The sequence below is a fragment of the Pseudophryne corroboree genome, chromosome 3 (genome assembly GCF_028390025.1).
Source record: "Pseudophryne corroboree isolate aPseCor3 chromosome 3, aPseCor3.hap2, whole genome shotgun sequence".
Classification (NCBI taxonomy): domain Eukaryota; kingdom Metazoa; phylum Chordata; class Amphibia; order Anura; family Myobatrachidae; genus Pseudophryne; species Pseudophryne corroboree.
In genome coordinates this window covers 264,495,077-264,520,289 of record NC_086446.1, presented here as the reverse complement: position 1 = coordinate 264,520,289, position 25,213 = coordinate 264,495,077, and the positions used below count along the sequence as shown (strand labels likewise).

Below are 25,213 nucleotides of genomic sequence, written 5' to 3'. Positions count from 1 at the left end.
GCTCTTTCTTTGTGAGGACCGACACGCCATGCGCTGCCCGTGCAGCGGCACAATCCCGGACCCATGTTTTTCCAGAAACTGGGAAGGGATGTGCTAAGTGAAAAAAGTAAAAAGTAAAAGTAAAAATGAAAAATTAATAAAATCTTCCACCAAGTGTGGGATCTCCCCACAAGCCTTGTTAGTGCTGTGAGCACAGAAAAAACACTGAGGTAGTACACTGAGGTACTCTGGGATATGGAGGGGTGGAGAGTTCTAAATTTAAATATTCAGTGCCTTTGTTTCTGCTAAGCCGTCCATATCCCAAGAGTACTCCAGTGACCCCTAGTGGATGAAAAAGAAATAAAAAACCTAAGCTAAACTTTTCTAAGCAGCTCTTTAGGAGAGCCACCTAGATTGCACCCTTCTTGGCAGGGCACAAAAATCTAACTGAGGCTTGGAGGAGGGTCATGGGGGGAGGAGCCAGTACACACCACCTGATCGTAAAGCTTTACTTTTTGTGCCCTGTCTCCTGCGGAGCCGCTATTCCCCATGGTCCTTTCAGGAACCCCAGCATCCACTAGGACGATAGAGAAAATAAAAAACCTAAAAACTTTTTCTAAGCAGCTCTTTAGGAGAGCCACCTAGATTGCACCCTGCTCGGACGGGCACAAAAACCTAACTGAGGCTTGGAGGAGGGTCATAGGGGGAGGAGCCAGTGCACACCACCTGATCCTAAAGCTTTATTTTTGTGCCCTGTCTCCTGCGGAGCCGCTAATCCCCATGGTCCTGACGGAGTCCCAGCATCCACTAGGACGTCAGAGAAATTGCAATTGGGCAAAACCATGATGCACTGTTGGTGGGGCAGATGTAACATTTGCAGGGAGAGTGAGATTTGGGTGGGTTATATTGTTTCTGTGCAGGGTGAATACTGGCTGCTTTACTTTTACACTGCGACTTAGAGTTCAGTTTCAGCACACCCCACCCAAATCTAAAGGGGCATACACACGAGAAAATAAAAGTGGACGATATGCACGATAAAGATGTGCATATTGTCCAGTGTGTATGCATGATAAAATGCGCGCTCCCGTGGGTCTTTATCAACGAACATGCTGTCCAGTTTAGGCTACATCTTTCATTACTGCATGTTCAGGGATGGGAGGGGTGACATCACTAAACAATATCTTTCATGATATTGGTCACTGTGTATGCTCTATATTATTCTTTCTGCAGTTGGAGACATTTCAAGGGAAATCTATCTTTAATGAGGAAAAAAATATTGTTGCTCCTGTACACACTAGAGCAATCACTGGCTAATTTAAGTAATAGGAATATCATCAGGATGTCTGCTTGGCAGTACAAACTACAAACTGTATTTGGCAGTACACACTGCATGATAGGCTGCAAATCACTAGGTTTAATGTGCAGCACAATAAACTGGACATGGATGCGACCGTGGTAGTGCGCATTTTGAGCGTACACAGGGCGATGTAGGCGATACGTCAGTCCGAAACACCCGATAAGACGAAATATCATCCAGTGTGTACCCTGCTTTAAACAACGGTCCACATTATCTATGTGATGCACAAAAAAACTCTTAAGAGACTTCAACAATATCCGAGTACCAGAGCATTCTGGACTAGTAGAGGGAAAACTGGGCAGTACATAGACTACATTTTGAAAAATTGTTATAGTATAAAATATGTAGGGTTTGCTATAACTGGCTCCACCTAAACAGATTGTTAGCTGCAGCAAGAGGATCCCCTTTTTCACATGACTCTGAGCTGCATTCAGTACCACAGAATATTTGTATACACATTGTACTTATATGTATATAAAACATTACCTGGTGTTTTAATGGAGAATCAATCCTACGGAACTCAGAGGGCTGGTTTTCTAGCTGATAAACTATTAACCCTCTCTCTGCTGTAGCTACAACAGCCATTGGATAGACCTGAGCAGAAGAAATAAAAGTTAAAAGGACATAGACAATGTAAAATTACCTATATACTTTCGGGTAACACTGAATGAAAGGTAATGGAACACAATAGTCTCAAATTCTATCTGACACAAACACAAAAGCTTTAGCTGGCAGATAATGTTCAGAATAATTGTACTATACAGAGCACGCTCTACACTGATTTAGTCTGGAACATTATTTCCTCATAACCCACATACATACACACACACTAAAGTATATATGTATATACACACACACACACACACACACACACACACACAATAAAGTGGGAGCACTCACCAGTCTTCTTAATGCAGGCTTTAATTAGACCACCATACCAGAAAAATATAAAAACATACAAGTATAATTTTCTGGTATGGTGGTCTAATTAAAAGCCTGCATTAAGAAGACTGGTGAGTGCTCCCACTTTACTGTATTGTTTAGGGTGTGTGTGTGTGTGTGTGTGTGTGTGTGTGTGTGTGTGTGTGTGTGTGTGTGTGTGTGTGTGTGTGTGTGTGTGTGTATGTAATAAGATTTTACTCACCGGTAAATCTATTTCTCGTAGTCCGTAGTGGATGCTGGGAACTCCGTAAGGACCATGGGGAATAGACGGGCTCCGCAGGAGACTGGGCACTCTAAAAGAAAGATTAGGTACTATCTGGTGTGCACTGGCTCCTCCCACTATGACCCTCCTCCAGACCTCAGTTAGGATACTGTGCCCGGAAGAGCTGACACAATAAGGAAGGATTTTGAATCCCGGGTAAGACTCATACCAGCCACACCAATCACACCGTATAACTCGTGATACTATACCCAGTTAACAGTATGAAATATAACTGAGCCTCTCAACAGATGGCTCAACAATAACCCTTAGTTAGGCAATAACTACATACAAGTATTGCAGACAATCCGCACTTGGGATGGGCGCCCAGCATCCACTACGGACTACGAGAAATAGATTTACCGGTGAGTAAAATCTTATTTTCTCTGACGTCCTAGTGGATGCTGGGAACTCCGTAAGGACCATGGGGATTATACCAAAGCTCCCAAACGGGCGGGAGAGTGCGGATGACTCTGCAGCACCGAATGAGAGAACTCAAGGTCCTCCTCAGCCAGGGTATCAAACCTGTAGAATTCAGCAAACGTGCTTGCCCCTGACCAAGTTGCAGCTCGGCAAAGTTGTAAAGCCGAGACCCCTCGAGCAGCCGCCCAAGAATAGCCCACTTTCCTTGTGGAATGGGCTTTTACTGATTTAGGATGCGGCAATCCAGCCGCAGAATGCTCCAGCTGAATTGTGCTACAAATTCAGCGAGCAATAGTCTGCTTAGAAGCAGGAGCACCTATTTTGTTGGGTGCATACAGGATAAAAAGCGAGTCAGTTTTCCTGACTCCAGCCGTCCTGGAAATATAAATTTTTAAGGCCCTGACTACGTCCAGTAACTTGGAATCTTCCAAAAGTCCCTAGTAGCCGCAGGCACTACAATAGGTTGGTTCAAGTGAAAAGCTGATACCACCTTAGGAAGAAACTGGGGACGAGTCCTCAATTCTGCCCTATCCATATGGAAAATAAGATAAGGGCTTTTACATGACAAAGTCGCCAATTCTGACACACGCCTGGCCGAAGCCAAGGCCAATAACATGACCACTTTCCACGTGAGATATTTCAAATCCACAGTATTAAGTGGCTCAAACCAATGTGATTTTAAGAAACTCAACACCACGTTGAGATCCCAAGGTACCACAGGAGGCACAAAAGGGGGCTGAATATGTAGCACTCCCTTTACAAATGTCTGAACTCCAGGCAGTGAAGCCAGTTCTTTCTGGAAGAAAATCGACAGAGCCGAAATCTGGACCTTAATGGAACCCAAGTTTAGGCCCATAGTCACTCCTGACTGTAGGAAGTGCAGAAAACGACCCAGCTGAAATTCCTCTGTTGGGGCCTTCCTGGCCTCACACCACGCAACATATTTTCGCCAAATACGGTGATAATGGTTTGCGGTTACTTCTTTCCTGGCTTTGATCAGCGTAGGAATGACTTCCTCCGGAATGCCCTTTTCCTTTAGGATCCGGAATTCAACCGCCATGCCGTCAAACGCAGCCGCGGTAAGTCTTGGAACAGACAGGGCCCCTGCTGTAGCAGATCCTGTCTGAGCGGTAGAGGCCATGGGTCCTCTGATATCATTTCTTGAAGTTCTGGGTACCAAGCTCTTCTTAGCCCATCCGGAACCACGAGTATCGTTCTTACTCCTCGTTTTCTTATTATTCTCAGTACCTTTGGTATGAGAGGCAGAGGAGGGAATACATAAACCGACCGGTACACCCACGGTGTCACTAGAGCGTCCACAGCTATTGCCTGAGGGTCCCTTGACCTGGCGCAATATCTAATTTTTTGTTTAGGCGGGACGCCATCATGTCCACCTGTGGCCTTTCCCAACGGTTTACCAACAGTTGGAAGACTTCTGGATGAAGTCCCCACTCTCCCGGGTGTAGGTCGTGTCTGCTGAGGAAGTCTGCTTCCCAGTTGTCCACTCCCGGAATGAACACTGCTGACAGTGCTAAGACGTGATTTTCCGCCCATCGGAGAATCCTTGTGGCTTCTGCCATCGCCATCCTGCTTCTTGTGCCGCCCTGTCGGTTTACATGGGCGACTACCGTGATGTTGTCTGATTGGATCAGTACCGGCTGGTTTTGAAGCAGAGGCCTTGCCAGACTTGGGGCATTGTAAATGGCCCTCAGTTCCAGAATATTTATGTGTAGGGACGACTCCTGACTTGACCAAAGTCCTTGGAAATTTCTTCCCTGTGTGACTGCCCCCCAGCCTCGAAGGCTGGCATCCGTGGTTACCAGGACCCAGTCCTGTATGCCGAATCTGCGGCCCTCTTGAAGATGAGCACTCTGCAGCCACCACAGTAGAGATACCCTGGTCCTTGGAGACAGGGTTATCAGCCGATGCATCTGAAGATGCGATCCCGACCACTTGTCCAAGAGGTCCCACTGAAAGGTTCTTGCATGGAACCTGCCGAATGGAATTTTGCTTCGTAAGAAGCTACCATTTTTCCCAGGACTCGTGTGCAGTGGTGTACCGATACCTGTTTTGGTTTCAGGAGGTCTCTGACTAGAGATGACAGCTCCTTGGCTTTTTCCTGGGGGAGAAACACTTTTTTTTTTTTCTTTTTTTTTTTCTGTTCTGTGTCCAGAACCATCCCCAGGAACAGTAGGCGTGTGGTAGGAACCAGCTGTGACTTTGGAATGTATAGAATCCATCAGTGCTGTTGTAGCACTTCCCGAGATAGTGCTACTCCGACCAACAACTGCTCCTTGGACCTCGCCTTTATAAGGAGATCGTCCAAGTACGGGATAATTAAAAACTCCCTTTTTTCGAAGGAGTATCATCATTTCTGCCATTACCTTGGTAAAGACCCTCGGTGCCGTGGACAGTCCAAACGGCAGTGCCAGCAGGTCTCACTGTAAAATAAAAAACCTAAAATAAACTTTCTTTCTAGGAGCTCAGGAGAGCCCCTAGTGTGCATCCAGCTCGGCCGGGCACGAAATCTAACTGAGGTCTGGAGGAGGGTCATAGTGGGAGGAGCCAGTGCACACCAGATAGTACCTAATCTTTCTTTTAGAGTGCCCAGTCTCCTGCGGAGCCCGTCTATTCCCCATGGTCCTTACGGAGTTCCCAGCATCCACTAGGACGTCAGAGAAATATATATAAATATAATTTTACTTACCGGTAAATCTATATCTCGTAGTCCGTAGAGGATGCTGGGAGATAGGGCACTTTAAGAAAGCTTTGGACTCTGGTTGTGCACTGGCTCCTCCCTCTATGCCCCTCCTCCAGACCTCAGTTAGGGAAACTGTGCCCAGAGGAGATGGACAGTACGAGGAAGGATTTTTGTAAATCTAAGGGCGAGATCCATACCAGCCACACCAATCACACCGTATAACTTGTGATAAACTTACCCAGTTAACAGTATGAACAACATAGCCACGGTTCAACCGAAAAACTATAACATAACCCTTATGTAAGCAATAACTATATACAAGTCTTGCAGAAGAAGTCCGCACTTGGGACGGGCGCCCAGCATCCTCTACGGACTACGAGAAATAGATTTACCGGTAAGTAAAATCTTATGTTCTCTAACGTCCTTGAGGATGCTGGGACTCCGTAAGGACCATGAGGATTATACCAAAGCTCCCAAACGGGCGGGAGAGTGAGGATGACTCTGCAGCACCGATTGAGCAAACAGGAGGTCCTCCTCAGCCAGGGTATCAAACTTCTAGAACTTTGCAAAGGTGTTTGTTCCCGACCAAGTAGCTGCTCGGCACAACTGCAATGCCGAGACCCCTCGGGCAGCCGCCCAAGACTAGCCCACTTTCCTAGTGAAGTGGGCCTTAACCGATTTCAGTAACGGCAATCCAGCCGTAGAATGCGCCTGCTGAATCGTGTTACAGATCCAGCGAGCAATAGTCTGCTTTGAAGCAGGAGCGCCAACCTTGTTGGCCGCATACAGAACGAACAAAGCTTCAGTCTTCCTGATTCTAGCCACATAAATCTTCAAAGCCCTGACTACATCCAGGGACTCGGAATCCTCCAAGTCCCGTGTAGCCACAGGCACGACAATAGGTTGGTTCACATGAAAAGATGAGACCACTTTTGGCAGAAAGTGAGGGCGAGTCCTCAACTCTGTCCCTATCCACGTGAAAAACCAAGTATGGGCTTTTATGTGATAAAGCCGCCAATTCGGAAACACGTCTTGCCGAAGCTAACGCCAACAACATGACCACTTTCCACGTGAGGTATTTCAACTCCACAGTTTTGAGTGGTTCAAACCAAGGTGACTTGAGGAAACGTAACACCACGTTAAGATCCCAAGGCATCACCGGAGGCACAAAGGGAGGCTGAATATGCAGCACCCCCTTCACAAAGGTCTGTACTTCAGGAATAGAGGCCAATTCTCTTTGAAAGAAAATGGATAAGGCCGAAATCTGGACCTTTATGGACCCCAATTTTAGGCCCAAAGTCACTCCTGTTTGAAGGAAGTGAAGTAGACGGCCCAAATGGAACTCCTCCGTAGGAGCAGCTCTGGCCTCACACCAAGAAACATATTTCCGCCATATACGGTGATAATGTTTTAACGCCACGTCTTTCCTAGCCTTGATCAGGGTAGGAATGACTTCCTCCGGAATCCCTTTTTCCGCTAGGATCCGGCGTTCAACCGCCATGCCGTCAAACGCAGCCACGGTAAGTCTTGGAACAGAAAGGGCCCCTGCCGCAGCAGGTCCTGCCTTAGAGGAAGAGGCCACGGATCCCCTGCGAGCAACTCTTGCAGCTCCGGATACCAAGTCCTCCGTGGCCAATCCGGAACAATGAGTATTGTTCTGACCCCGCTGACCTTGGGTATGAGAGGAAGAGGAGGAAACACATAGACCGATCTGAACACCCAAGGTGTCATCAGAGCATCTACCGCTACCGCCTGAGGGTCCCTTGACCTGGCGCAATACCGCTTTAGCTTTTTGTTGAGACGGGATGCCATCATGTCGATTTGAGGCAGTCCCCAACGATCCGTGCGAAGACTTCTTGATGAAGTCCCCACTCTCCCGGATGCAGGTCGTGCCTGCTGAGGAAGTCCGCCTCCCAGTTGTCTACTCCCGGGATGAACACCGCTGATAGCGCGCTTACATGGCCTTCCGCCCACCGTAGAATCCTGGTCGCTTCTGCCATGGCCATTCTGCTCCTTGTTCCGCCTTGGCGGTTTATATGAGCCACTGCCGTGACATTGTCTGACTGAATCAGAACCGGTTTTCTCCGAAGCAATTCCTCCGCTTGACGCAGGGCGTTGTATATGGCCCTCAACTCCAGGACGTTGATGTGGAGACAAGACTCTAGGCTTGACCATAGACCTTGGAAATTTCTTCCCAGTGTCACTGCTCCCCAGCCTCGGAGGCTTGCGTCCGTGGTCACCAGGACCCAGTCCTGAATGCCGAACCTGCGACCTTCTAGTAGGTGAGCACTCTTCAGCCACCACAGGAGAGATACCCTGGTCCTGGGAGACAGGGTGATCCTTTGATGCATTTGTAAATGGGACCCGGACCACTTGTCCAAGAGGTCCCATTGAAACGTCCTCGCATGGAACCTGCCGAAAGGGATGGCCTCGTAGGAAGCCACCATCTTCCCCAGGACCCGCGTGCAATGATGCACTGAAACCTTTTTTGGTTTTAATAGGTTCCTGACCATGGCTATGAGTTCCTGAACCTTTTCGATCTGAAGAAAAATCTTTTTCTGGTCTGTGTCTAGAATCAGCCCCAAAAAGGTCAGACGCGTTGTAGGGACTAGCTGGGACTTCGGTATATTGAGAATCCAGCCGTGTATCTGCAACGTCTTCATGGACAGAGACACACTGTCCAGCAACCTCTCCCGAGATCTCGCCTTTATGAGGAGATCGTCCAAGTATGGGATAATTGTGACCCCCTGCCTGCGCAGGAGCACCATCATTTCCGCCATTACCTTGGTGAAAATTCTCGGGGCCGTGGAAAGCCCAAACGGCAACGGCTGAAATTGGTAGTGACAGTCCTGCACTGCAAATCTCAGGAACGCCTGATGCGGGGGAATATCGGAACATGAAGGTAAGCATCCTTTATGTCAAGGGACACCATCCAATCCCCCCCCTCCAGGCTGGCGATGACCGCCCTGAGTGATTCCATTTTGAACTTGAACCTCTTCAAGTACAGATTCAGAGATTTCAGGTTTAAAATGAGTCTGACCGAACCGTCCGTTTTCGGGACCACAAACAGGGTTGAGTAATATCCCTCTCCTTGCTGGAGATGAGGAACTGTGACAATCACCTGTTGAATATACAATTTTTGGATTGCTGCCAACACTAGCTCCCTCTCGGACGGGGAAGCCGGCAGAGCAGATTTGAAAAATCGGCTAGGAGGCAAGTCTTCGAATTCCAGCCTGTATCCCTGAGAAACAATCTCTAATGCCCAGGGATCCACCTGCGAGTGAACCCAGACGTGGCTGAAAAACCGAAGACGAGCCCCCACCAGATCTGCCTCCCCTCGGGAAGCCCCAGCGTCATGCGGTGGACTTTGCAGACGCAGGGGAGGACTTCTGCTCTTGGGAACTAGCTGTGTGCAGCTTTTTTCCCCTGCCTTTCCCTCTGGCAACAAAGGATGATCCACGTACCTTCTTGTTTTTATTGGAACGAAAGGACTGCATTTGATAATGAGGTGCCTTTTTTGTATGCTGCGGGGGGACTTAAGGTAAGAAATTTGACTTACCAGCCGTAGCGACAAGAGCCGAGAGGCCGTCTCCAAACAACTCCACCCCTTTGTAAGGCAAGGACTCCATATGCCCTTTGAATCGTCATCTCCCGTCCACTGTCGGGTCCACAAGAGCCGCCTAGCAGAGATAGACATAGCATTTATTCTGGAGCCTAATAAACAAATGTCTCTCTGAGCATCCCTCATATACAAGGCAGCATCTCTGATATGCTTTATGGTTATTTGAATGGCGTCCCTATCTAAATTTCCGTAGATAAGGAATCTGCCCATGCCACAACCGCACTACAAACCCAGGCCGACGCCATATCTGGTCGGGCAATAGTACCGGAATGATTGTAAATGTGCTTTAAGGTAATTTCCTGCCTGCGATCAGCAGGTTCCTTGAGGGAAGCCGTATCCTGAGAAGGCAGTGCCACCTTTTTGGACAAACGTGTCAGCGCCTTGTCAACTTTTGGCGAAGATTCCCAGCGTATCCTATCAGTTTGCGGAAAAGGATACGCCATGAGAATCCTTTTGGGAACTTGTGGTCTCCTATCCGGAGATTCCCAAGCCTTTTCGCACAAGTCACTTAATTCAAATGAGGATGGAAAAGTGACTTCAGGCTTTTTCCCTTTATACATGTGTACCCTCGTGTCAGGGACAGGGGGTTCCTCAGTAATATGCAAAACCTCTTTAATGGCAATAATCATGTACCGTATACCCTTAGCCACCTTCGGCTGTAATTTTGCATCTTCATAGTCGACACTAGAGTCAGTATCTGTGTCATCGATCTGGGATATGGTGCGCTTCTGAGACCCCGAAGGACCTGGCGCCCCAGGGACAGGCATGGACTGGCTACCTGAGTGATCCCTAGCTTCTGCCTTGTCTAACCTTTTATGCAATAGATTGACATTTGCATTCAAGACATTCAGCATATCCACCCATTCCGGTGTCGGCGTTGCCGACGGCGACCTGACATTCAAGCACTCCCCCTCCACATTAAGCGAGCCTTCCTCGTCAAACATGTCGACACACGCGTACCGACACTTCACACACACACAGGGAACCCCTTTCCTGAAGACAGTATCCCTGTCAAGGCCCTTTGGAGAGACAGAGAGAGAGAGTATGCCAGCACACACCCCAGCGCAATAACCCTGGAGACCAACACAAAATGTTTTTCCCCAGCAGCGCTGTATAATATGTAAACCGCCAATTATGTGCCCCCTCTTGTAAGCACCCTTTCACCGTGTGTAAGCAGGGGAGAGTCCGGGGAGCTTCCTCTCAGCAGTGCTGTGGAGAGAAAATGGTGCTGGTGAGTGCTGAGGGAGAAGCCCCGCCCCCTCGGCGGCGGGCTTCTGTCCCGCTCAAACTTAGTAAAATATGGCGGGGGCTCTTTTATATACATGTACAGAGCACACCTGTACATGTATATAGTCTTTTTGCCATGCAGAGATTTATATTGCTGCCCAGGGCGCCCCCCCCTGCGCCCTGCACCCTTACAGTGACCAGAGTATGTGAGGTGTATGGGAGCAATGACGCACAGCTGCAGTGCTGTGCGTTACCTCAGTGAAGCTGAAGGATTCTGCCGCCTGATGACTTCTGTCTTCTGTACTTCTAGCTCTGTGAGGAGAACAGCGGCGCGGCTCCGGGGGTGGACGCCCAGTAAGAACCTGCGTTCACCCCCTCTGGAGCTAATGGTGTCCAGTAGACGAGGAAGCAGAGCCTATCTTTGATAAGAAGGTCTGCTCCTCTCTCCTCAGTCCCTCGATGCAGGGAGCCTGTTGCCAGCAGTGCTCCCTGTGAAAAAGTAGTAAAAAGGTAGAAAAAAATCCAAACAAAAATGCTTCTAGGCAGAGAACTCTGGAGAGCTCTCTGCAGTGCATCCATCTTGCTCTGGGCACAGTGTAAAACTGAGGTCTGGAGGAGGGACATAGAGGGAGAAGCCAGTGCACACCCAGAGTCCAAAGCTTTCTTAAAGTGCCCTATCTCCTGCGGAGCCAGTCTATTCCCCATGGTCCTTACGGAGTCCCAGCATCCTCAAGGACGATATATCGAGATAGATAGATAGATAGAGATATAGATATATATATATATATATATATATATATATATATATATATATATATAGATAGGATACAGGTATTCAGAGGGCGCACAAATAGAACTATACAATTAAAATTCATTAAAATCCAACCAGCATAAAATAAATATATATATATATATATATACACATACATATACATATACATACACGTATATACGTACGTACGTACATACACATATATATATACACACACACACACACGTATACATATATACATACACACACTTTTTTTCTTATTATAACCAGGTAGCAGTTAAAAATACTGAGGGGTATATTTATTGCAGTGCAGGTTTATAGAAGTGGAGATGTTGCCCATAGCAACCAGATTCTATTTATTTAACTAGAAGATAATAGCTAGGATATGACTGGTTGCGATGTGCAACATCTCCACTTCTATAAACCCAGTTTAGTAAATATATCACCTAAATCTATAGAATTTCTTTACAATAAAATTAATACTTGCGTATTATAAAGGCGAAATGCATCAGAAATAAAAAGCTAAAATCACATTGGTGTCCATGACATTGCTAGCTCACAAAATGACTGACCCTCATATTTTACATCCTTTGCCTAGGGGAGAATCGGCAGCAGATTACTTACCACATCTGCACAATAACATCTCTCAGGAAGCTGTAGTGTCATCAAAGGATTAGGGGAACGCGTGTCCCAAAACTAGGGATTTAAAACATTCAGTAATGTCTCAGGCTTCAGAATTAAGCATGGTAATTCACAAGAACAAGGACTAATTCACGGTTAGAGTACGCATACTATGCTACCAGTATAACTAATGTGCACGTTTTCTTTACATTTAAAGAAGTGACAGCTGTAAATACTGTATTATTCCTCAAAAGGAAACAGCACAAAGGTCTCACTTTCAATTTCATGCAATGCAACAGGGTTGCAAGGAAGGAGCATCCCTAGCTGGATCCCTTGGCTGTCACTGACAATAGGGACTAGTGACATCAGCACACTCAGGGGCAGATTCAGTTAGCTGCGGGATTTACTCTGAGCTATTCAACTGAGTGGCAGATTCCTGCGAGTAAAGCACCCCGGGATGCACTTAACACTTTTTTTCACAGCCTCAGGAGCTGCAAGATAAAAACCTGCATTAAAAGCACCCTCTGGGTTTTACAGAGCGGGTAACCCATAGATTATGAGCACTTAACCTGGAATCTATGGATTCACTTGCGTTACCATGGTGAACACTGCAGCTAATCAAATCTGCCCCCACAGAATAGGGCAGACAGTGGCTTTACAACCTCCCGAAGGTTTCCCACCCCACGGTCTCCCCCACGCTTAAATTGTGGAACACGCTTAGGCTGAGGGGCCACATATCCTCCAAATGGTCACCCTTAACTTCCTTTCTCTTTAATCCTGAATTTATTCCTGGTCTCCATGGAACGGCCTTCACCTTGTGGGCTGGGGTTGGGTTGGGTTTTTCTGGGTCGGTCAGCTGGTGAGTTCGGGTAGGGTGCGATCATTTTCAGATATCCAATCTCTTTGGAATATATCAAATCCCAATTTTTGGAAATTTCTCCAAGTTCACCATTTCTTAACATCTTCCAAGAATCTCTCTGACATAACTAGAGCTCTTACCGCTTTTGAAAGAATGTGTCTCCCCTCGATCTCACACACACTATCTCCCAAATCTATGCGCTTATCATTGAAGACCTTTTCCCACAAACCCCTACTTTTATGAGTTCTTGGGAAAAGGACACGCCGAGATTAGCAGTACAATCTAATTGGGACTCTATATTCCGTAAAACCCAGGCGAGCTCTTTATGTTTATCAACGATGGAAACTCTTTATAAACTCATATATAGATGGTACAGGACCTCCCCTTGTCCTTAACAAGATGTTTCCTACTCTCTCGAATCTTTGCTGGCGGTGTAAGGGAGCTCCAGGGAGCTTTTTGCATATATGGTGGGAATGCCCTCTTATAATTCCCTTTTGGATGGAAGTTTTTAAATGCTCAGAACTAATAATGGGGGATGTGGTCCCCAAAGACCCGGAGTTTTGGCTTCTCAACCTCACCTCGGCAGGTGCATACTCCTACAAGTGCTCACTACTGAGACATCTTAGCAACGCAGCTAAGGCCGTTATACCGACTCTTTGGAGGTCTGCCTCACCTCCCTTGATCAAACAATGGTTTAACAGTATTGATTACTTTTTAGATATGGAGGACCTGATCTCCTTTACATTGGGAAGACCCATTAACTTTACAGCCACCTGGTTTCCCTGGTACGACTTGAAGGAGTCACCTGTATATCGGTCTTATGTAACTATCTAGATTTTCTCCCACTACTTATCCTGATAATTTCTCAGCATATTTCAGACCACCTAACAGATATATCCCACCTTTAGCCCTATTGTGAGGCCCATCCGCTCATCTAGGATAAGGTCACCTACCCCTAATTTTTGCGTCTCTACCTTCTCTCCCCCCTCTTTTCTTTCCTCCCCTTTTTCTTTCTCTTCTCTCGACTTTTTCTCAGCTGTTTTATCATAATGTTTCTCTATATATTTGCTTAAGATCAAAAAATAGACAACTCTTTTATATTTTAGGAGATCAAGTTATAATTCATTGCTATGTTTGACCTGCAACGATTTTGTCTCCTATTGTCAAAAATAAAAAAAAATAGGGCAGACCGCATTCTTAAAAATAATAGATTGTAAGCTCCACTGGGGCAGGGACTGATGTGAATGACCAACAGACTGTGAAATGCCACAGCCGGAATACCGGCAACACCCGTAGAGGGAGAACATAACCTGTGGCGAGCGCAGCGAGCCACTGCACCCGCAGTGAGCCTGCAGGAGGCCTTCTAGCACTCACCCTGCTGCCGGCATCCTGGTGGCCGGGATGCTACTGTCGGTATACTGATGGCCGCCGGCAATTCATACTGAACTCATGAGCGCTATATAAATAACTAGTAATAAATAATTAGGTCAGAATAAAGGCCTCTGCTCTGCCATTTTCAGTAGTAGCATGTAGGAAGACAGCAAATGGTGAACCCAATACAGAAGGAAAGGTCTACCTTCAGGCTCTTGTCCCAGCTTCCAGTCATAATGCAGCTGTAGTTTGGTGCCTTTATCCAGTGAACAGTTTTTATAGGTGCATCATGCTGATAGGATTTAAAGCATCAATATGTTATTTGTCAGTGTATACTGAGGTAATAATAGTAAGTTCTCGTCACACAAACATATACTAGTTATTTATAGCAGTGTACAAATGAATCTCAGTATCCGGACTCCAGATCGACAGCAAAAAGGTCGACAAACCTTAGGCCGACGCCAATTGGTCGACAAACCTTAGGTCGACATGGACAAAAGGTCGACATGAGTTTTTCACGATTTTTTTCTTTTTTGGAACCTTTTCATACTTAACGATCCACGAGGACTACGACTGGAACGGTAATCTGTGCCGAGCGAAGGCACCATGCCCGAAGCATGGCGAGCGAAGCGAGCCATGCGAGGGGACGCGGTGCACTAATTGGGTTTCCCGGTCACTCTATGAAGAAAACGACACAAAACCCCCCCAAAAAACAACAACCTCATGTCGACCCTTTTCCATGTCTACCTTGTTCCTGTCGACCTTTTGTCCATGTCGACATTTTGTCCATGTCGACCTAAGGAGTGTCGACCAATTGGCGTCGACCTAATGTTTGTCGACCTTTTTGCTGTCGATCCTGAGTCCCAGACCCATGAATCTCTTACCTGAGCAATCTGTATGGACTGGTTACTGTTCAGGTCCCACATTTTGGCAGTTTTATCACCAGATGCTGTGAACACTTTACTGCCATCCTGCGTATAGTGAAGACAGGTATGGAGAAATAATTGTATTGATGATCCAGATATCTAGGAATGGGGTCTGTTTTGCCTTGCCTGAGGTATGCATTTTATCATGGAACACAAAAGGATGGGAACTACTAATAAAGTATGCAGAAAAGGCACATAGATCTCGCAAGTGCAAAAATGCAGATTTTCCTTTGGTAAAGCATTGAAGAACAGTATTCTAACAGCACAACAATACAGAATAAACTAGCACTCTTCAGTTCCCATTTAGATCAGCAGTTTCTCATCTTTCTGCTCTCCCCAGAAACATCTAGGAACCTAGTGAAATACATACATCGCTCCAGCAAACATCCAGCACCGGTCCTGTGTGCATCTGCTGGGCTTTGGGAATGGTTTGGCCATTATCCTGTACTTCCCAACAGCGAACCTGCATAGAGGAAAAGAAGGTACGATCTGAAAAAGCAGTAATGTCCAGCAAAGGTTCAAAGTCTTCCTTCGTACAAACATATCTATAGGATTAAATATGTTGTTCATTTTGATTTACAGCCATTCATTTGATGACTAGAATTACAAACGCTCAGTATTTCCTAAAATCAGTTATTACTTGGGCCTCCAAAGTGCAGGACTTTCAGCGACATGAGGAAAAGAATTACATAAGAAAACAGAAAGTAATTAAGAACTAGATAACCAATGCAACGGTTTAATTGTACCCTTGCGTATACACAGTGGAAGCAGGCAAACTATGGGGTAGGGTATGCGTGACCAGCGGTCGAGAGACTGGTCTGGTCACATAACTACATCCCAAAATATGTATGCCTCAGGGATGCCACATGTTTCCTAGTTCCTGGAATAACTGCATTCACATTCATTGTGGAGCAGCCTAGAAATGGCCACATCAGTTACACTTTCATAGTAGTAGGGACTGCAACCTTCTTCAAGTAATTATATCTAGCCAGTGATCGCGAAAACGCGCTATAACGCGTATTTTACGCGTTATAGGCAGTGGGGGGACTCGGTTATGTAAAATGAGGGGGATCTGCGGGATGCGCTGCGACTCCCCTACCATTCACTGTGGGCAGCATCACCCGTCTCGCCAACCAATCATAGCTGGCAGTGACCCCAACCAATCACTACTGGCAGCATTTCCGGTCATCCAATCGCCGCCACAGCCTCCGTCCAAACTTCTCTTCCCGCTCTGCAGTTTGAATCCTCCTTGGGCTCCGGGTGACAGGAATCGGATCCTCGGGCGGAGGCTCAGGCATTTAGCAGCGCTCTGTACCGGCTGCAGGGCGGATTCCAGGGATTACAGGGTTGAATTTAAAGCGGAGGACAGGCTGCACTGCAATGGACTGAGCGCTCGAGACGTTCCCGGTGGGCGCAGTCAGTGTGTGACCCGTCGTCCTCCCCCGTCTGGGCGCTGCAGCGGAATCCAGTGCAGACGCTGCAAGTGAAGGAGGAGAGGCGCCGACTACACAGCCTGGGAGACGGGACAGTGAGTGAGGCAGCGGGAGGGTGATGCAGTGCCGGTAAGATGCGGCTGCTGGAGGCAATACTACAGGCTGTAATAAGTTAATATCGATATGGTGCTGTGAGAATTAGCCACAGGCAGGACCTAAGATGGCAGGACACCCCCTCCACTAACACCTGCGATGACTGTGGGCACCCCCTTCCGGCACAATCTCCCCCCTTCCCGCACAATCACTGGACACCACCCTCCCTCGCTGACACCGATGATCACTGTGGATACCCCCTCCACTGACACCCGAGATCGCTGTGTCTGGGGAGGGGGTCTGTGGTGGTGACTGCAAAGTGTAACGTGCTCTGCCTGGTGCAAAGTGTATAAGCAGCAATACTGTGTTGTGTAATGTGAATTGGCACTATTATGTGGCCATGCCCCTAAATGTTTGCTGCGCGCCGAAGGCCGTGCTTTACAATGTAGGAGGGGTAGCACCAATTCACTTTCTGCCACAAGGGCAAAAAAATGTCTAGTTACAGCTCTGGTGCAGAGTGTCCTGTATGCTACACAACCCAGCAGCATTGTCACTTCCCCCCTCCTGCTACACTTTTGTAGCGTCCAATTTAAGTCTGTGTTTTTATATTTGAATCGGTAATAAGATTAATAGGAACCTTGATTCCAGTGGGACCCAGAAAAGGAATGGTAGGACCCACTTTTTTTTTCCGGCTCAGTGCGATCACTGCTAGCACAGAGGAATGCAGTGATCGCAGAAACGCAACATAGCGCGTATTTTACCCAATATTGAGGCCCAGGGACTCACTTTTTCTGAATGGGTGGGTCCCCGGGGACGCACTCCACTGGGATTGGCTGGAGGTGTAATGATTGATGTCTCCCTTGTCCGGCTGCAGAGAGAGAGCCTCTTGATCAAGGTAGACATCAATCATTACACCTCCAGACAATCTGAGTGGAGCGCGTCCCCAGGGACACACCCATTCAGAAAAAGTGTATATGACGCTTCCCGGGAGCTCTGGCCGCGACAGTGACCGTCTGTGCATTCATAACACAGCAGCTACCAGCCTGTTCAGTGCTGGCGCTGCTGCAGTTCTGATCGGCTGACGCGCTCCTTTAGATTTAAACCACATGGGGAGGGGGAACAACGCACCTCTGATGTCCCGCATGCTTCACTAAGCGCAGCAGCAGCGGGGATGGGGAGTATGTTCCAGGCGCACACCGCACAGGAGGATCTGGCAGTGAAGGAGGGAAAGGGCCGCTACACTACCGCACGTCATTGCTAGTGTTCGCATCCCCTAGCAAAGTCCGTCCTTGATCCTCTCTATGCAGTCCATCACGAAGCAGGTTAAGTTCTCACTGTACACACCCCCTTACCACCCGTGATCTACGGAGATCAGCAGCAGCCTCTTTGCTTGATTTATTAGGCTGTGCTGTGAACGGAGCTCGGAGGTGGTGGGGGAGGGCTGCAGTGTCCATACAGTTATTACTGTGTGCAGCCAGCTCCCAGCATAGGACAGAGCTAGGCACAAGCCAGGGGCGAGGGCTGCTCTGAACGTTCAGCTCATGGAGCCGAAGAGGCTGAGCTGCAGTTTGCACTGCAGGGAGACATGTAATAGCAGCCACTAGCAACAGCAGGTTGGATCCTGTCCCCTCTCTCTCTCCCTGGCCATATTACACCATCTCTAGCCTGCACATCAAGTAGTATGTACTCCCTGCCATGCTTAACGCAGGTAAGTAGCTGCAGATTTGGGCACCCAACCATGGCAGGCACGTGGCTGTTTGCGCCTTCCTGTGGCTACTTTGAGCAGTGTCTGCTGTTTGTCCTGGGCATGGTGCATGGGGAACTTCCTGCATGTATCTGCACCCTGCATGGGTGTGTGTGTGTGTGTGTGGGGGGGGGGGGGGGGCGACACTATTGGGCCCTACACATCAGGCGATAACACTGAACGATATGAACCTTCTTGTTCCATTAATGAACGAGAACTCATTCATATCATTCAGTGTGTAGGCACCAACGATGAATGATGCGCAGCCCCGCGCACGTACATTGTTGAGATGCCAGCGGTAGGTGGCGGGACAGCAGGTGGCTGGGGGCACTGGCACACACAGGGGAAGTGGGGGTGTGCTGCTGCCGAGCCAATAGTTTTTCTTCAGATGCAGCCGCAGCGCTGCACTCAGGGCTTTAAACTCAGGGATTGTGGCAGGGGGTAACCACGGAGGTTCCGGGAAGCTGCTGCAGCGCACTCCTCAGCTCTGCTCCGGACACAAGGGAAGCGGGTGGTGGCTGGGCTTGCTGTGGTGGGTTCCCGTGGCATCAGGGGGAAGGGGGCGCTTGGGGAAGACGACAACTCGTGGTCTGATGTGGTGGCTGCAATGTGTAAGTGATCCTCTACCTGGCGCACTGTCTATAACGTGCTCTACCTGGCGCACTGTCTATAACGTGCTCTACCTGGCGCACTGTCTTCAAGCGGCACTACTGTGTGGTGTAATGTGAATTGGCACTTTAATGTGGTCACGCCCCTTCCCCATGAAGCCACACCCCTTAATTTTTGCGGCGCGCACTGCCTATAGTCTGCGGTCTTGAAGGTGGAGCAGCAATTCACTTTCTGCCAAAGGGCACCAAAATGTCTAGTTACAGCTCTGATGCAGGGTGTCCTGCATTCTACACAGCCCAGCAGCACTGTCACCCCATCCCCCCACCGTGCAATTTTTTTTAAGATTAATAACCTTTAATCCGATGAGACCCAGAAAAGGACCGGTAGGACCCCGATTTTTTAAAAGTGAGGGGTCCCTGGGACCCACTTTTTTTTGGGGCTTAGCGCGATCACTGGGAATGTATGTCAGTTATCATTCAAACTATAGAAAACTCAGCAGGTTGTCTCTATCAGCTTGCATGCTTACTACCTTATTTTATATCTTTGGAAACTAGCCATGCCCCAAGTGGTGTCATACCCCACTCCAATGATATCACACATATACACTGCTACTAGGCAATGCCCCAGAGCTATTGCACTGCAAGAGGAGTATTACACATATCATACTGAGTCGGAAGCCAAAGGGATTATGGGAAGGAGAAATGATGCATGTAAATAGTGATCTGAAGAACACTTACTAGGACTTCATAGCAACTAGGTAAAACGGTGTAATATGGATATTTTATTCATCACATATTACATGGTACAATTTAAATGACAAAATAAGAATTGACTCACTGGTAATTCTATTTCTCGTAGTCCGTAGTGGATGCTGGGTACTCCGTAAGGACCATGGGGTATAGACGGGCTCCGCAGGAGACTGGGCACTCTTAAAAGAAAGATTAGGTACTATATCTGGTGTGCACTGGCTCCTCCCTCTATGCCCCTCCTCCAGACCTCAGTTAGGGAAACTGTGCCCGGAAGAGCTGACATTACTAGGAAAGGATTTGGAATCCAGGGTAAGACTCATACCAGCCACACCAATCACACCGTACAACTCGTGATAACTATACCCAGTTAACAGTATGAACAATAACTGAGCCTCTCTCAACAGATGGCTCATACAATAACCCTTTAGTTAAGCAATAACTATATACATGTATTGCAGAGAGTCCGCACTTGGGACGGGCTCCCAGCATCCACTACGGACTACGAGAAATAGAATTACCGGTGAGTAAATTCTTATTTTCTCTGACGTCCTAGTGGATGCTGAGTACTCCGTAAGGACCATGGGGATTATACCAAAGCTCCCAAACGGGCGGGAGAGTGCGGATGACTCTGCAGCACCGAATGAGCAAACTCAACGTCCTCCTCAGCCAGGGTATCAAACTTATAGCATTTTGCAAAAGTGTTTGAACCCGACCAAGTAGCAGTTCGGCAAAGTTGTAAAGCAGAGACCCCTCGGGCAGCCGCCCAAGAAGAGCCCACCTTCCTCGTGGAATGGGCTTTTACCAATTTAGGATGCGGCAGTCCAGCCGCAGAATCTGCAAGCTGAATCGTGCTACAGATCCAGCGAGCAAAAGTCTGCTTTGAAGCAGGAGCACCCAGCTTGTTGGGTGCATGCAGGATAAATAGCGAGTCAGTTTCTCTGACTCTAGCCGTCCTGGAAACAAAGTTTCAGGGCCCGGACTACGTCCAGCAACTTGGAATCCTCCAAGTCCCTAGTAGCCGCAGGCACCACAATAGGTTGGTTCAAATGAAACGATGATACCACCTTAGGGAGAAATTGGGGACGAGTCCTCCATTCTGCCCTTTCCATATGGAAGATCAGATATGGGCTTTTACATGACAAAGCCGCCAATTCTGACACACGCCTAGTCCAAGCTAAGGCCAAAAGCATGACCACTTTCCACGTGAGATATTTTAGCTCCACGGTCTTAAGTGGCCCAAACCAGTGGGATTTTAGGAATCCAACACAACGTTAAGATCCCACGGTGCCACTGGAGGCACAAAAGGGGCTGAATATGCAGCACCCCTGTAACAACGTCCGAACTTCAGGCAGTGAAGCCAGTTCTTTTTGAGAGAAAAAAAAAAAGAGATAGGGCCGAAATATTGGCCTTTATGGATCCTAGTTTTAGGCCCATAGTCACTCCTGACTGTAGGAAGTGCAGGAATCGACCCCCCTGGAATTCCTCTGTAGGGCCTTCCCGGCCACACACCAAGCAACCTATTTTCGCCATATACAGTGAAAAAGTCTTGCTGTCACGTCTTTCCTAGCCTTTATCAGCGTAGGAATAACTGCATCCGGAATGCCCTTTTCCGCTAGGATCCGGCGTTCAACCACCATGCCGTCCAACGCAGCCGCGGTAAGTCTTGGATCAGACAGGGTCCCTGTTGCAACATGTCCTGACTGAGAGGCAGAGGCCATGGGTCCTCTGAGATCATTTCTTGCAGTTCCGGGTACCGAGTCCTTCTTGGCCAATCCGGAGCAAAGAATATTGTTCACACTCCTCCGTTTATTACAATTCTCAGCCCTTGGGTCTGAGAGGAAGAGGAGGGAATATATAGACCGACTGGAACACCCACGGTGTTACTAGTGCGACCACAGCTATCGCCTGAGAGTCCCTTGACCCAGCGTAAAACCTTTTTTATCTTTTTATTGAGGTGGGACGCCATGTAGTCCACCTGAGGCAGTTTCCATCAATTTGCAAAACTGCGTGAAGACTTCCTGATGAAGTCACCACTTTCCCGGGTGGAGGTCGTGTCCACTCCCGGAATGAACACTGCTGACAGTGCGCTTACTTGATTCTCCGCCCAGCGAAGAATTCTGGTGGCTTCTACCCTCGCCACCCTGCTCCTTGTGCCGCCCTGGCGGTTTACATGAGCACCTGCGGTCTGACTGGATCAGAACCGGTTGGTCGCGAAGCAGGAACTCCGCTTGACTTAGGGCGTTGTATATGGCCCATAGTTCCAGGATATTGATGTGAAGGCAAGTCTGTTGGCTTGACCACAAACCTTGGAATTTTCTTACCTGTGTAACTGCCCCCCACCCTCGGAGGCTTGCATCCGTGGTCACCAGGACCCAGTCCTGAATGCCGAATCTGCGGCCCTCGAGAAGGTGAGCACTCCGCAGCCACCACAGGAGAGACACCCTGGCCCTGGGGGATAGGGTGATTAACCGATGCATCTGAAGATGTGATCCGGACCACTTGTCCAGTAAGTTCCATTGTCCTTGCATGGAACCAGCCGAAGGGGATGGCCTCGTATGATGCCATCATCCTTCCCAGGACTCGAGTGCAGTGATGCACTGACACCTGTTTTGGTTTTCAATGGATTCCTGATCAGTGTCATGAGCTCCTGAGCTCTCTCTATCGGGAGATAAACCCTCTTCTGGTCTGTGTCTAGGATCATGCCTAGGCGAGGCAGATGAGCTGTAGGAACCAACTGCGACTTCGGAATATATAGAATCCAGTCGTGTTGCCGTTTCACTTCCAGAGAAGGTGATACGCTGTCCAGCAACTGCTCTCTTGATCTCGCTTTTATGAGGAGATCATCCAAGTATGTGATAATAGTGACACTTTGCTTCCGCAGGAGCACCATCATATCCGCCATTACCTTGGTGAAATTGGTAATGACAATCCCGTACCGCAATTCTGAGGTAAGCCTGATGAGGTGGATAAATGGGGACACGAAGGTATGCATCCCTTATGTCCCGATTCATTTCAGGCTTGCAATGACCGCTCTTAGCGATTCCATCTTGAACCTGAACCTTTTCAGGTATATGTTCAGGGATTTTAATACAATATGGGTCTAACCGAACAGTCTGGTTTCGGGATTATAACATGGTCGAATATAACACCCTCTTGTTGAAGGAGGGGACCCTTGACCACCACCTGTTGCAGATACAATTTACGAATTGCAGTTAACACTGGCTCCCTCTCTTGGGGGGAAGCCCGCCGGGTCCTCGGTGAGGGGGCATCTTCTCACAGTCCAGCCTGTATCCCTGCGATACAATTTCTATTGCCCAGGGATCTAACAGGGAGTGAACCCACTTGTGGCTGAACTTACGAAGGCGTGTCCCCACCGGGCCTAGCTCCGCCTGTGGAGCCCCAGCGACATGCAGTGGATTTTGTAGAGGCCGGGGAGGACTTCTGTTCCTGGGGACTAGCTGTGTTGTACAGCTTCTTTCCTCTGCCCCCGGCTCTGACAAGAAAGGAAGCACCTCAGACTTTGTTTCTTTATTCGAAAAGCTGCATTTAATAATGTCGTGCTTTCCTAGGCTGTGCAGGAATATAAGGCAAAATATCAGAATTACCAGCTATAGCTGTGGAGACCAGGCCCGAGAACCTTTCTCCACACAATCCTCAGCCTTCCATATGCCTCTTAAGTCGGCATCATCTGTCCAATGTATATTCTACAGGACACGTCAAGCAGAAATCGACATAGCTTTTGTCTCTAGGACCCAGTATACTCATGTCCCTTTGGGCATGCTTTATAATTATATATCTATCACTTAAGACATTATCTTAAAATATTTATATGCATACTAGGGTCTCAATCTCTGCTGATAAAAGGTACCTGTCCACGCTGCCAAAACGCTATAAACCCATGCCGACACAATCGCCGGTCTGGGTAGTATACTAGAATGTGCACACTATCTGCAGGATCCCTGAGAATAGCTAGTGCAAACAGGACACCCAAGGGGAAGATTCTCAACACATCCTGGCCCTAGTGGGGAAAGGATACAGCCTGAGAATTCTCTTGTGGGAAGCTGCCGTCTCTTGTCTGGAGATTCCCGCTCTTTTTCCTCATGAGAGGAGGGAAATTTACCTCAGCATTCTTCCCCTTAACATGTGTACTCTCGTGTCAGGGACAGATGAGTCATCAGTGATATGCAAATCATCTTTTATTCCAATAATCATATATTGAATATCTTTTAGCCCTCTTGGCTGTAACTTTGCATTATCGTAGTCGACAGTGGAGTTAAACTCCGTGTCGATACTTTGTTATTTTGGATAGTGAACATAGAGAGACTCTGAAGGACTCTGTGACATAGGGACAGACCAGGGTAGATTTCCTTTCTGTTCCCTAACCTTTTGTGCAATCATTTTACCTCAGCACTTACACATATCCAAACAGGTGTCGGCGTTGTCGACGGAGACACCCTCCCACACACATATCCGCTCTATCACCTCCTTAGAGGAGCCTTTTACCTCAGACATGTCGACACACGCGTACCGACACACCACACACACAGGGGATGCTCTATTTGAAGACAGTTCCCCCACCAGGCCCTTTGGAGAGACAGAGAGAGAGTATGCCAGCACACACCACAGCGCTATATAATACAGGGATGTACACTATACTGAGTGATTTTTCCCCTATAGCAGCTTATATACACAGTTTTGCGCCTAAATTTATGTGCCCCCCCTCTCTTTTTTACCCTTTGTGTACCAGGATACTGCAGGGGAGAGCCTGGGGAGCTTCCTTCCAGCTGAGCTGTGAAGAGAAAATGGCGCCGGTGTGCTGAGGAAGAAGGCCCGGCCCCCTCAGCGGCGGGCTTCTGCCCTTTTATGTACTTTAATGGCGGGGGCTAATGCACATATACAGGTTATCAGACTGTATTATGTGCTTTTCGCCAAGTAAGGTAATCTAATTGCTGCCCAGGGCGCCCCCCCCCCCAGCGCCCTGCACCCATCAGTGACCGGAGTGTGTGGTGTGCTAAGGGAGCAATGGCGCACAGCTGCAGTGCTGTGCGCTACCTTAATGAAGACCGGAGTCTTCAGCCGCTGATTTTCAACTTCTCTTCGTTCTTCTGGCTCTGCAAGGGGGACGGCGGCACGGCTCCGGGACCGGACGACCGAGGACTGGGCCTGTGTTCGATCCCTCTGGAGCTAATGGTGTCCAGTAGCCTTAGAAGCCCAAGCTAGCTGCAAGCAGGTAGGTTTGCTTCTCTCCCCTCAGTCCCACGTAGCAGTGAGTCTGTTGCCAGCAGATCTCACTGAAAATAAAAAACCTAACAAATACTTTCTTTTCTAGGAAGCTAAGGAGAGCCCCTAGGGTGCATCCAGCTCTGGCCGGGCACAGATACTAACTGAGGTCTGGAGGAGGGGCATAGAGGGAGGAGCCAGTGCACACCAGATATAGTACCTAATCTTTCTTTTAAGAGTGCCCAGTCTCCTGCGGAGCCCGTCTATACCCCATGGTCCTTACGGAGTACCCAGCATCCACTAGGA

The 25,213-nt window shown here is 48.2% G+C and overlaps 1 protein-coding gene across 5 annotated transcripts in view; it reads right to left on the bottom strand.

The window, feature by feature from the left end:
* RAE1 (ribonucleic acid export 1) overlaps nt 1-25,213 on the bottom strand; it is a 71,787-nt gene that overhangs the window by 36,500 nt on the left and 10,074 nt on the right. For all 5 annotated transcript variants that reach the window (XM_063959043.1, XM_063959041.1, XM_063959039.1 and 2 more), the window contains 5 exons: nt 15,430-15,522; nt 15,018-15,104; nt 14,339-14,425; nt 11,907-11,978; nt 1,823-1,930 (listed from right to left, as the gene is read on the bottom strand). In XM_063959043.1, the coding sequence (XP_063815113.1) occupies nt 1,823-1,930; nt 11,907-11,978; nt 14,339-14,425; nt 15,018-15,104; nt 15,430-15,522 (447 nt within the window). The remainder of the gene's footprint in view (nt 1-1,822; nt 1,931-11,906; nt 11,979-14,338; nt 14,426-15,017; nt 15,105-15,429; nt 15,523-25,213) is intronic.